We start from the raw sequence: 13,921 nt of genomic DNA on the forward strand, positions 1-13,921 counted from the left end.
GGGCGGTGGGACCATTACAAATCAGATGGTCTATACCTGGGCGGGACTGGAACCAATGTTCTAGGGGGTGCCTTTGCTAACACTGTTGGGGAGTTTATTAAACTAATGTGGCAGGGGGATGGGAGCCAGATTAGGAAGTTAGAGGTCAGTAAAGAGGCAAGCAACTAAAGCCAGTAAGGGACTAGATAATAAACTCAATGTGACTAAGGGGAAGAGTAGACAGGGAAGAGATGATGAATGCAAAGGGACAGTTGTTCTGAGGTGCATTTGTTTTAATGTGAGAAGTGCAGGTAAGGCAGATGAATTTAGGGCTTGGATTAGTACCTGGGAATATGATTGTTATATTGACTGGGAATATTGTTGATATTACTGAGACTTGGTTGAGGGAAGGGCAAGACTGGCAACTAAATATCTCAGGGTATAGATGCTTCAGGAGGGATAGAAAGGGAGGTAAAAGAGGTGGAGGAGCTGTGATTAAGGAGGGTATGATGGAGGTTTTGAGCACTGAGGCAATATGGGTCGAGCTAAGAAATGGGAAGGGTGCAGTAACATTGTTGGGACTCTACTACAGGCCTCCCAAAAGCGAGCGTGAAGTAGAGGTACAAATATGTAGACAGATTATAGAAAAATGTAGGAGCAATAGGGTGGTTGTGATGGGAGATTTTAACTTCCCCAACATTGAATGGGACTCATGTAGTGTTGGAGGCGTAGATGGAGCAGGGTTTGTAAGGAGCATCCAGGAGAGTTTTTTAGAGCAGTATGTAAATAGTCCAACTCGGGAAGGGGCTATACTGGACCTGGTATTGGGGAATGATCCCGGCCAGGTGGTTGATGTTTCAGTCGGTGATTACTTTGGGAATAACGATCACAATTCCGTAGGTTTTAGAATACTCATGGACAAAGACGAGAGTGGTCCTAAAGGAAGAGTGCTAAATTGGGGAAAGGCCAAGTATAACAAAATTCGGCAGGAGCTAGGGAATGTGGATTGGGAGCAGCTGTTTAAGGGTAAATCCACATTTGAAATGTGGGAGTCTTTTAAGGAAAGGTTGATTAGAGTGCAAGACAGACATGTTCCTGTGAAAATGAAAGATAGAAATGGCAAGATTAGGGAACCATGGATGACGGGTGGAATTGTGAGACTAGCTAAAATGAAAAAGGAAGCATACATAAGATCGAGGCGACTCAAAACTGATGAAGCTTTGGAGGAATATCGGGAAAGTAGGACAAATCTCAAACGCGCAATAAAGAGGTCATGAAATATCTTTGGCTAACAGGGTTAAAGAAAATCCCAAAGCCTTTTATTCGTATATAAGGAGCAAGAGGGTAACTAGAGAAAGGATTGGCCCACTCAAAGACAAAAGAGGAAATTTATGCGTGGAGTCAGAGGAAATGGGTGAGATTCTTAATGAGTACTTTGCATCGGTATTCACCAAGGAGAGGGACATGACGGATGTTGAGGCTAGGGATGGATGTTTAAATACTCTAGGTCAAGCCATCATAAGGAAGGGGACAGTCAGGGCCGGCTCAAGGTACCGGCAACTCGGGCAGTCGCCCGGGGCGCCATGTGCTAGGGGGCGCCATCAAGGAGTGCGGGTCCCGCGCGTGCGCAGTTGGGCCGGTGCCAACCAGTGCATGCACGGTGGCCGCCCTCCCTCAGGCCGCCCCGCACAAACATGGCGGATGGATCCAGGCTCGCCGGTGGTCACTCCAGCCCCCCCCCCTCGGGCCCCCTCCGCCCCCTCCGCACCCCCCCCGGCCTCGCCCCCCCTGGCCCCCCCCCCCCCCCGCCCCCCCCCGGCCCCGCCCCCCCAAGGTCGTCGAAGTTCAGCTTGCCTGGGGCGCCAGCAACCCTAGGGCCGGCGCTGGGGACACTTTTGGGTATTCTAAAAGGCAAGTCCCCAGGCCCAGATGGGATCTATCCCAGGTTACTGAGGGAAGTGAGGGACGAAATAGCTGGGGCCTTAACAGATATCTTTGCAGCATCCTTGAGCACGGGTGGGGTCCCGGAGGACTGGAGAATTGCTAATGTTGTCCCTTTGTTTAAGAAGGGCAGCACGGATAATCCAGGGAATTATAGACCTGTGAGCTTGACATCAGAGGTAGGCAAACGTTTGGAGAAGATACTGAGGGATAGGATCTATTCACATTTTGAAGAAAATAGACTTATCAGTGATAGGCAGCATGGTTTTGTGCAGGGAAGGTCATGTCTTACAAACCTAATAGAATTCTTTGAGAAAGTGACAAAGTTAATATGACATTGAATGGGATGTCATACACATGGACTTCAGTAAGGCGTTTGATAAAGTTTCCCATGGCAGGTTGATGGAAAAAGTGAAGTTGTATGGGGTTCAGGGTGTACTAGCTAGATGGATAAAGAACTGGCTGGGAAACAGGAGACAGAGAGTAGTGGTGGAAGGCAATGTCTCAAAATGGAGAAAGGTGACTTGTGGTGTTCTACAGGGATCCGTGCCCGGACCACTGTTGTTTGTGATATACATAAATGATCTGGAGGAAGGTATAGGTGGTCTGATTAGCAAGTTTGCAGATGATACTAAGATTGGTGGAGTTGCAGATAGCGAGGGGGACTGTCAGAGAATACAGCAAAATATAGATAGATTGGAGAGTTGGGCAGAGAAATGGCAGATGGAGTTCAATCCAGGCAAATGCGAGGTGATGCATTTTGGAAGATCTAATTCAAGAGTGGACTATACAGTCAATGGAAGAGTCCTGGGGAAAATTGATGTACAGAGAGATCTGGGAGTTCAGGTCCATTGTACCCTGAAGGTGGCAACGCAGGTCGATAGAGTGGTCAAGAAGGCATGCAGCATGCTTGCCTTCATCGGACAGGGTATTGAGTATAAGAGTCGGCAGGTCATGTTACAGTTGTATAGGACTTTGGTTAGGCCACATTTGGAATACTGCGTGCAGTTCTGGTCGCCACATTACCAGAAGGATGTAGATGCTTTAGAGAGGGTGCAGAGGAGGTTCACCAGGATGTTGCCTGGTATGGAGGGTGCTAGCTATGAAGAAAGGTTGAGTAGATTAGGATTGTTTTCGTTGGAAAGACGGAGGTTGAGGGGGGACCTGATTGAGGTCTACAAAGTTATGAGAGGTATGGACAGGGTGGACAGCAACAAACTTTTCCCAAGAGTGGGTGTGTCAATTACAAGGGGTCACGATTTCAAGGTGAGAGGGGGAAAGTTTAAGGGAGATGTGCGTGGAAAGTTTTTTACACAGAGGGTGGTGGGTGTCTGGAACGCTTTGCCAGCGGAGGTGGTAGAGGCGGGCACGATAGCATCATTTAAGAAGCATCTAGACCAGTGGTTCTCAACCGGGGTCCACATGGACCCTGGGGGTCCATGTAACATTACCGGGGGTCCACACAACAAAAATACCGAATTGGGGGTCCACGGTGATATTTTAGTGGTCCATAGAGCACTAGAGAGATTATAATCTATCTAATTTACCTTGAGGGCTGAAGGTGCATTTGCTGTGGCCCTAATTGTCCCACTAATCTCCCTTGGGATTCATAAACTTATGAGTGAAGAGAATATGCCTTGCTTTGCCTGGAACGCAGTTTTCATATGTTTAATAAAGTTCATAGTTCGATTCAAACTATTTTTCTTTCAGATTTTTCATCCTAAATCAAGTTATGAATAACATTTCTTTACAGGAGACCCTCATTGAATTACAAAGTGATGAAATATTGCGCGCAAAATTCAAAGATGGGAAGCATAATATATGGAAAACAAATGACACTGCTAAAAAGTACCCACTACTCTAGGATAAAGCACAGCTCTACATTATAGCTTTTCCATCATCTTACCTTGTTGAATCAGGATTTAGTCGTGTTTTTCACTTATTATCAAAAGCTCGTAATAGACTCGACATTGTGAAGATAGATCTTCGACTATCATTGACCTCGATGGAGCCGAATATAAAAAAACTCGCTGAGCAGCATCAACCACAGGGATCTCATTGAATAAATCTGCATTTTTTTCTTAATTACTCACTATGGGGGTCCACAAAAAAAAATTAAGAGGAAAAGGGGTCCATGGGTTAAAAAAGGTTGAGAACCACTGATCTAGACAGATATATGAACAGGCGGGGAACAGAGGGAAGTAGATCCTTGGAAAATAGGCGACAGGTTTAGAAAAAGGATCTGGATTGGCGCAGGCTGGGAGGGCCGATGGGCCTGGTCCTGTGCTGTAATTTTCTTTGTTCTTTGTTCTTTTGTTCTTTGCTCCAGTGGTGCAGCACGGTAGCACAAGTGGATAGCACTGTTGCTTCACAGCGCCAGGGTCCCCGGTTCGATTCCCCGCTGGGTCACTGTCTGGGCGGAGTTTGCACGTTCTCCCCGTGTGAGCGTGAGTTTCCTCTGGGTGCTCTGGTTTCCTCCCCCAGTCCAAAGACATGCAGGTTAGGTGGATTGGCCATGATATACTGCCCTCAGTGACCAAAAAATGTTAGGAGGGATTATTGGGCTAAGGGGATAGGGTGGAAGTGAGGGGTTAAATGGGTCGGTGCAGACTCGATGGGCCGAATGGCCTCCTTCTACACTGTATGTTCTAAGTTCTAGTGGAATCGACAGATGCAATGGAAGTAATATGAAACATGCAGTCAGTTCCTGATACAATGGAACTCCAGACATCCAAACTTGTTGCAGAGATAAGCTTTTATGATTGAAGAATCCGACTGTAGAATAATTATTGGGGAAAAATACCCCCGGTTGAAGAATTCTAGGTAAGCAGTTAGCCCTTTGACTGGAGATTCATGCTCACAATATATGCTAATTTATATGGTATTGATGTTTTACAGCTTAGCTGATGGGAGAGATGAGGTGCAATATTTCAAAGACTGGCGCAATGCTGTCCATAGTGATCGGGATGTCCACCCCAATCTTTCTACTGGGATTAACATTCAATGCAATGACTTTATGGATGTTCTGCTGGAAATTCAGGAAATGGACAGAAACCGTCATTTATGTGATAAATTTGGCTGTTTCAGACACCATGCTGCTTCTGTCTTTACCCTTCAAGATGTACAGCTACAAGCCTCGCGAAGAGCTTGCATCAAGCTTCTGTGCATTTATCGAGTGCCTGTATTTTGTGAACATGTACGTGAGCATCTACATCATTGTCTGCATCAGTATGGATCGATGCATTGCAATCAAGTACCCACTTAAAGCAAAAAGCTTCCGGTCACCAATGAAGGCTGCGATTGCATGTGGTGCAATTTGGACTTTCGTATGTCTAGTCGCAATTTCTCTGCAAATACAATTTGCCGCTGACAGTGTCAACGCTAAATCTTGCTTTCTGAAGCAGACTGATGAGCCCACTGACACCTGGATCATTATTATCATTGAACTATTTGGATTTATCATTCCTTTTATAATTTTGAGCTTTTGCTCTTTACAGATCATCATGACTCTCTGCAAAAAAAGCACAGAATCCCAGGGGAACTTTATTTTCAGCCGCAGCATCACAATTATCGCTACAAATCTAATCATCTTCATTCTTTGCTTCTTTCCTTTTCACGCAGCATTATTAATGCAGTTTCTGATGGACACGTTTCAGGTGAACTGTGCAATGCTGATGAATTCGCGCATGTTTGTTACTGTATCCACGTGTTTGGCTAATGTGAACTGTTGCCTGGATGGAATTATTTATTATTTTGCTTCCAAAGAGGTCCGTGCTTCTTTAACACAACATATTAGGAGGATATCTGGTAGAAAGAAACTAAGCCTTGGTGTCATAGAGGTTCAGAACACCCAAGATACACAGCAGTCAGACTACTTGTAGCTTATGTTAACAAAAATATTCATGGGAACGGAGGGACAGGAGTTAGCCATTTCGCCCCTCAACCTAGTTCTATCATTCAATTACATCATGGCAGTTTGGTATATTAAGCCGACTGACTGACCTCGGTTCCATCACCCTAATACGCTTGTCCAATAAATATTTCAATCGTTCTTTTTGCTTTATCTCAAATTACATTTTTTTTAAATAACTCTGGAGCTTATTGCAATAACAGCAAATGTAGTAGCCAATTCCATATCGTTATAAAATACATTGCAGCATATTTGCACCATCACAACAAGATCATGTGGCATAATGGATTATTTTCCTGAGAGCTGTGAACGAAAGGAATGTGCTGAGTGGCAGCACGGTAGCATGGTGGTTAGCATAAATGCTTCACAGCTCCAGGGCCCCAGGTTCGATTCCCGCCTGGGTCACTGTCTGTACGGAGTCTGCACGTCCTCCCCGTGTGTGCGTGGGTTTCCTCCGGGTGCTCCGGTTTCCTCCCACAGTCCAAAGATGTGCGGGTTAGGTGGATTGGCCATGCTAAATTGCCCGTAGTGTCCTAAAAAGTAAGGTTGGGGGGGTGGGGGGGTTGTTGGGTTACTGGTATAGGGTGGGTTTGAGTAGGGTGATTATTGCTCGGCACAACATCGAGGGCCGAAGGGCCTGTTCTGTGCTGTACTGTTCTATGTTCTATGTTCTATGTTGACTACGATCCCATTTAAACAGATTCTTTTTAAGAATGCTATATGCCAAAACATAATGGCCGAGATCTTGGGGCTGTTCACGCTGGCAGGATCTTGCTGTCCTGTCGAGGGCACGCCCCCGCCGTGGGTTTTCAGGCGGCATGGGATGAATCCATTGAGAAATCCCATTGCCAGCGGTGAGACCGGAAGAGCCTGCCACCGGCCAATGGTGGGCCACCTCGAAACATACCGCGAGGAGGCCAGAGTATTTTGCCCCATGTTTTGGAAATTGAAATTAATTGACAGCTCAGTTTGAAAGTGCCCTAATTGATTTAGTACGTGAAGAGAACAAAAAAGACAGTGATGGTGCCATTCATTCAATATGCATTTCCGCTTAATATAACATCTGATCTTTCCGAGATTTTGATGTAGCTCCTAATATTCTTGGTGCTCATTCAATCACAATTTGAGTGCCCCCTTTCAGTGCAGGCATTGATCATTTTCCGTGTCTAAGCTCGATATTCCTCCGGTCACCATTTCTGATTGCATTGCCAACGACGGTGGGCTAATGTCACAAGAATAACAATGGACACTTAGCTGTTGAAATCTCCCGGCAGAACATTGATAGAATGCATGAATATCATCAAAATTAAAGCACAGCAAAAACAGGTGAAACCATTTTCAATATTTCATACATTCTCCTGTGAGTAATTTGTCATAAGAGATGATATAAGTCAGCAAGTGACAGAGGTCATAATCTGATTGCAATAGTTTAAATTCATTCCTTTAAGAGGATAAGGGAGGGGGGGGGGGGCGGTCAAAAGTCCATTAACTTGCCCTCTAAATCTATTTCTGGTAGACAATGTTTATGGCCAGAAAATCTGGCAGAAGCCATTCCTGTTGATAACCAATTCCCCACTCCCGGCCTCCAGTTTTCTCATGCCTCTTGGCTCTTCCCATGGCTCCGACCACCGAGTCAATGCGGAGGTCCCTTCATTTACATATAGTATAATGAGGGCAGTGACTTTGCAGCTTACATCCTGTTTTATTACTCATAATAATTGATAGTAGATTACATCAAGACTTATAAACATCAGTTATTAACAGGATCAAGAAGGGGTTTTATAGACTGAAGAGCTCGATAGTTTCATCTACAGTTTATACAGTTGATTTTACAGTTTTTAAAAAATGTCTCATTTTGTGTATGAAGACCTGGACTGATTTTTCACTGCTTCTGGCAGGGTCAGATCACCAACAATTTTTAAACCTCCTCCCCATCCCCCCTCACCCTGCTTCACCCATTATCCAGAGTTCAGGCTTTTCAGGAACCAATATATGTGGGTTATTGTAGTTATGTGCAATGTCTCTTTAAGAATGGCAGCACGGTGGCACAGTGGTTGGCACTGCTGCGTCACAACTTCAGGGACCTGAGCTCGATTCCAGCCTTGGATCACCATCTGTGCGGAGTTTGAACTTTCTCCAGCAGCTGCATGGGTTTCCTCCGGGTGCTCCGGTTTCCTCCCACAGTCCAAAGATGTGCCGGTTAGGTGGATAGGCCATGCTAAGTTGCCCCTTAGTGGTCCAAAGATGTGTAGGTTAAGTGGGCTGCAGGGATGGGGAGGGTGGGCGGTAGGTAGGGTCCTCTCTCAGAGAGTCGCTGCAGACTCGATGGGCCAAATGGCCTCCTTCTGCACTTACGGAATTCTATGGATTTTATGGACATGCATAGTCATTGGCTACTTTGCAGCCTTTGGCCCTCAGTCTAGTACCAGCCTTTGCACAGTGAAGACCTATCTAATAAACCTCTATTGATATTGCATTATACTGTGAGGACAAAGATACAACAGATATGACATTCCCTGTGGACATGAGGAGGAGTAACAGCACAGAATGCAGCATAACAGTCAGGCAGTGCTAAGGAGATTGCACCTTCTCAGATACTATACTCCCCATAGGAACAGGAATAGGCTATCCAGTCTGCAAGCTTCCTCAACCAATTAATTAAATCATGGCTGGGCAACTATCTCAATTCCACTTTTCCACACTATCTACATATCCCTCCAAGTAATCCCTGCAAATCTGTTGATTTCTATCTTGAAAATGCTCAATGAATGAACTTCCACAGCCTCTGGGGTAGAAAATTCTAAAGATCTACCAGGCTTAGTAAAGAAATTCCTCCACATCTCAGTCTTAAATGACCTCACCCTTATTCTGAGTTTCCGCCCTGTGGTTTTAGTCTCACCAACCAGGGGAAACTTCTAATCCACTTCCACACTGTCACATGGTAAGAATTTATAAGTTTCAATGAGGTCACCCCTTATTTTTCGATACTCAAGGAAACACACTAAATTGCCCCTCAATTGGAAAAATAAATTAAAAACAAAATTTTTCTTTGAAGTCAAGGAAGAAGCTGGTGCCAGAGGAAAGGAAGGAAAAGTCTTGCGGGAAAAATCGCGAACTTGAAAATATCGAAACAGGGGTTGGGCAATTAGAATTTATTAGCTGACTCCCTAAAACTGGCAAATCTCCCCGCCACAAACAAGTCGCCAAACCATTCCCGGCCCTTCACTTCCCAAGCTTCAAATGTTAGGTCCAACCCAGACGGCAGGACAAGGTAATTGTTGCAAATAGGGGGCTAGTAAAGAAAGGGAATGGAGCTTAAAATGCTGTCCAAACTGTTTCAAAATCCTAAGAGAAGAGACGACAACTGTGTTTGAGGAAAATATAGGGGGAGAAAAAGGCAATGGTGCAGTAATGATGGCAAGAAAAGTAGAAGTAGAGCAGGACCGAGCCTCCATCTGTCCCTAAATAGATTCAGGATCATAAATCCACAGTAGCATTTTTTGAATGTTAGCAGCACAGTATTAGAACAAAAAATTGGGGAGGAACCTTTGTAGTAGAATGCTGCGGATTCTCGGATTCTTACCGGCCCAAATAAAAGAGGATATCAATTTATTGACCTTAATGAACAAGGACTTGGGGAGAAAAAGGGGAAGACACTGAAAGAAAAATAGAAACCTCAGAAGCACATTCATTTTAATAGTCTGAACCCTAACTGCCAAGGAGAGAGGAAGACTATTTGACCTCCTCAAATCTGCTTTTGATACCATTAACCAGAACTATGTAGTTCAATTTATGAAGTAAGGCCCAGTTGTGGACCACTCAGACCCCCAGATAGCGAAAATGTGTCATAGAAAGGATAACGTACCCAATTGGGCTCGCCTCCCAGGAGGGTTAACTAGGGAAAGATGCTGTCATCCGCATCGAGAGGCACCCGATGTTCCACCCGATCGCGACAAATACCCTTCCACTGACTTGAGGACCTCTGCGCTGTAGAGGGCTATTTTATTGCCAGAGCCAAGATAATTGGAGAAAGTGGGCAGCCCTGTTTAGTGCCCCTGTTCAAGGGAAAATAGAGTTCAGACCATTTCCACGATCACTGGCAGTAGGGGCATTATATAACAGGGGAATCCATGAAGCAAATTTATGACCAAAATTTTGAATCTCAAATAAATACTCCCACTCCACTCTGTTCAGATTCCTTTTCAGTATCCAGAGAAACTTTCAACCCCGGCTTGGACACTGGGGAGGGGGAAAGGGTAACATTTAACAGGCGACGTCATCCCTTTATAAAGCCTGTTTGATCCTCCAAAATTATACTTAGGAAGCACAGTTCCAACCACAGCGCCAACGTAGCGAGTAGCTTGACATCTGCATTCAAGAGCAGTATAATGTGGTACGAAACACACTATGTTGGGTCTTTGTCTTTCTTAAGAAGCAGGGAAATGGAGGCATGAATGAGAATTGGAGGCAGCTACCCCGGGGATAGCGAATCATTAAACATGTCCAATAACAATGGCACAAGCTGTCCTGAGAACTTCTTGTAAAATTCAATCGGAAAGCCATGCAAACCCGGGACCTTGCCAGCCTGCATCAACCCAATATATTTTAAAATCTCGACTGGGCATAGCAGGGAATCCAACCCATTGCTCAGAATCCACCTCAACCGTTGGGATGGACAGACCATCCAGAAAGTCGGACATGACCAATTTATCTGTGGGGGGGGGGTCCAATCTCTAAAGATCATGATAAAAGGATTTTAAAACCACATTGATCTAGGGAGGGGCAGAAATGAGGTTGCCGCCCAAATTAAGTATCTGAGTAATCTCCTGGGAGGCCACCTACCGATTGAGTTGGTGAGCCAGAAGACGACTGGCCTTCTCCCCATCCTTATAGAACGTGCCCCTGGAGGATTAGAACAGATGTACCGCCCTGACAATAGACAATGGGCAGGATTCTCCGGTCCACTAGCCGCATGTTCTCGGCCGCACGCCGTTCACTGGCGGCGAGATTGTCAATGGGATTTCCCATTGTAACCCCTCCACGCCGCTGCCGAGATCGCTGGTGGAGGTGCGCTGCCGGCGGAAAAATTGAATCGCAACGACTGGAGAATTCCGACCATAGCTCAAACTATGTAATTGTTTTCCTATTGGCAGTAGCTCCGGAGTTGGATCAAGCAGGTATTGGTGATTCACCTCTAGAATGGAATCCATCAGCCTCCGCTGCTCCAACATAGTGCCTTCAACACACATGCCCTGTTACAGATTTCTTCCCTCCCTTAAGAGCCTCCCACAACATGGAAGGTGAAATTGAATCAGGCCTATTAGATTTTACATAATCGTCCATGGCCGTGGACATAAGTTCACAAAATCTTTTACCAGCTAAGCGTGCAGTGTCTAAGCTCCAGGGTGGACGCTGCGTGGGGCCAGACTCTAGCAATAAATCAGTAAAGAGAAGAGCATGGTCAGAAATAGCAATTGCTGAGTACTCAGCCACCATCATCAAAAGGAGGAACCTGATCCAAAACAAAGAAGTCAATCCGAGAATATACGTGGCGGACGTGTGAAAAAAATGAGAAGTCCCTATCGTTCGGGTACAGAGAGCGTCATGGTGCCTGAACTGAGTCCATCCCGGATGGAACCAGGGATTTAGGCTTGGAACAATCTAATCTAGATCCGAAACACAATTCAGGTCCCCACCTAAAATGAACTGATGAGTCAAGATTAGGGAAGGAGGCCTGCAGTGAGTTAATAAAATTCACATCATGCCAGCTGGGGACGTAAATGGTGGCCATAACAACCGGGTTGCTCAACAGAGAATAACACAGAATAACGTATCGACCATTGGGTTCGGCTATAACCTTAGAGGAGGAAAACTGAACTCTCTTGTTAATTAAAATCGCTGTACCACTGGCCCTGCCATCAAAACAAGAATGGAAAGCTTTCCCCACCCACCCCTTGCGCAGCTGGTTTGGTCCCTGACCCAGAGGTGGAACTCCTGCAAAAAAAAACTTCTTGGGCAAATGCCCTCAACCTTTTCCCTGTTACCCATTTACCCTTTAATCCGGAGTCAGCCATTTTCGCCAAGCGAGATTAACCAACGGACATTGAAAGATTCACCCAAGGTGGTCACCAAACCAAGTCAAAAGACTGGACAAAGGCAAACCAACAGGCACCGTGGAAAAACTACCACCCCCCCCCCCCCCCCCCACCCCCGCCACGCCCCGCCAACACCATTGCCATTGAATGTGACCATGACCAAAAGCAAACAAGAGCAAGGCAAACAATCACCCTCCCTGAAACTAAAGCCGGCATTTCCAAAACAAATATCTCGGCTCATTTTCTGAAAAAACACTACAATGAGGTGCAGCAGACCCTCTGACACCAGTCCCATTAACTACCTAATCCCCGAGACTTCCGGTGGTGCCCATGGAGTGAGTGGTCGCACATTTGGTGGCTCCAGCTTAAAGTGGATTTTGTTTTCCTTTCCCACCCATATGCGGGTCCTTTTGAGGGTGAAAGGTGCGTGAGTGCTCGGGGAAGGTAGTGCTCCTCTGGTGAGTCTGGTGCATGGATCAGAACATGAGGTACTGCGAGAAAGAGAGAGCAGCTGGAGCAGGGCAGTTTTCGTGGTGTGCCACAGGTCAAGATGGCGAAGGGCAAGGGGCAGCACTGCCCGTCCAGTGGCCGAAGGAGCAGCTGGTGGAGTTTTTAAATCATAATTTCCAATGACAGAGGAAGGAGGCTTCGGAGGATCTAGCTAAGGTGGTGGAGCTACTTGGGGTGGCGATTGAGAAAGTGGGGCAGAGGCTGGAGGCTCAGGGCCTGGTGATTCAGAAGGTAGAGGTGGGGGAATATGGGGAGAAGATGGCTTCGCTGAAGGTGGCAGAGGCGGTCAGCGCCACCAACAACTCCATCCGGACTGCCCAGTGCCGTATAAACTGCACAACCTCCTCGGGGGGGGGGGGGGGGGGGGGGGGGGCAGAGTGAGTAGGCAACACTGTGCCCCCACCACACACCGTAGCCTTACCCACCTCCCCAAGGAGGGTGGCTGAAGCCCCACCCTGCAGCGCATGTCAGCACCCACACCGGCTGCCATGGTCATTTGCCCTGGCCACTGAGGCCACCAGCTACTCATCCCCTGGGCTGCATGCGTTGGACTGTCTGTCACTGTCGTTTTCTGCTTCCCCCACTCCCCTCACCCCGCGAGAAAGCCGCCCACAATGGCAGGAGCGGGGGAAAACTGGAGGGGAATCGCCAGACCTGCAGCCCTCACCTTGGCTGAGCAGAGGTCCCTGGACATGGTCAGTGGCCCAGGGAAAAGGGAAGTTGACGGGGTGGAGATCAGTCAAGGGCGAGGAAGTAAGACCCCGCTGAGTTGCGATTCCCCGTGACACGTGTTAACGACCCCTCAACATCACCCCTCCACCACCCTCACCCCCACACTACCCTCACCATCACCCCCATCCTCACCCACACACCAACCACACCCTCACACCCACCCTCACACCCACCCTCACACCCACGCTCACCGTCACGCTCACCTCCACGACCCCCACTCCCATCAGCCCACAGTCTACATATGCGTCTTGTCTTGTGTCTTGCAGGACCTGCTGGTGATGGGGCGGATCCTTCTGGTGTCCCCACCCACAGCCAGTGCACAGCCAGAGACCACCCCCCCCCCCCCCCCCCATGTGCCAAGCAGTGATGAGAAGAGCAGCATGGACGGCAGCCATATTCCTCTAACCCAAGTCACCCTGCAGCTCGGGTCCGAGGATGACGCAGGTTTTCCGTCACAGTTGTCTCCAACACCCTCCACCCGCTCGGCGCCATCGCGTAAAGGTTCAGGGTGACCGTCACCTTGACAGCCACTGGGAGTGGGTGTCCTCCCCTATTCCCCTGCAGTGCCATGTGCACCATGATCTGGCAGTTTTGTCGCACTGTCTCCCTGCTCAGCTGGAGTCTTCATGTCCTCAAATGACAGGGGCTGCCGGTACACACGAGGCTTCATGCAATGCCTCCTTTGAAGCACCTCATACTCAGCCTGTTGGGCAGCCTGCTCTCCATCCTTGTTCCACTTGGGGCAGGCTCCGCA

The 13,921-nt window shown here is 47.3% G+C and overlaps 1 protein-coding gene across 3 annotated transcripts in view; it reads left to right on the plus strand.

Moving 5' to 3' along the window:
• The window catches only part of LOC119975406 (G-protein coupled receptor 35-like), a 68,734-nt gene extending 62,762 nt beyond the window's left edge, over positions 1-5,972 (plus strand). For all 3 annotated transcript variants that reach the window (XM_038815019.1, XM_038815018.1, XM_038815020.1), the window contains exon 2: positions 4,819-5,972. In XM_038815019.1, the coding sequence (XP_038670947.1) occupies positions 4,827-5,801 (975 nt within the window). In that variant the 5' untranslated portion in view covers positions 4,819-4,826 and the 3' untranslated portion in view covers positions 5,802-5,972. The remainder of the gene's footprint in view (positions 1-4,818) is intronic.
• The last annotated feature ends 7,949 nt before the right edge of the window (positions 5,973-13,921 follow it).

Source organism: Scyliorhinus canicula, chromosome 13 (assembly GCF_902713615.1).
Source record: "Scyliorhinus canicula chromosome 13, sScyCan1.1, whole genome shotgun sequence".
NCBI lineage: Eukaryota > Metazoa > Chordata > Chondrichthyes > Carcharhiniformes > Scyliorhinidae > Scyliorhinus > Scyliorhinus canicula.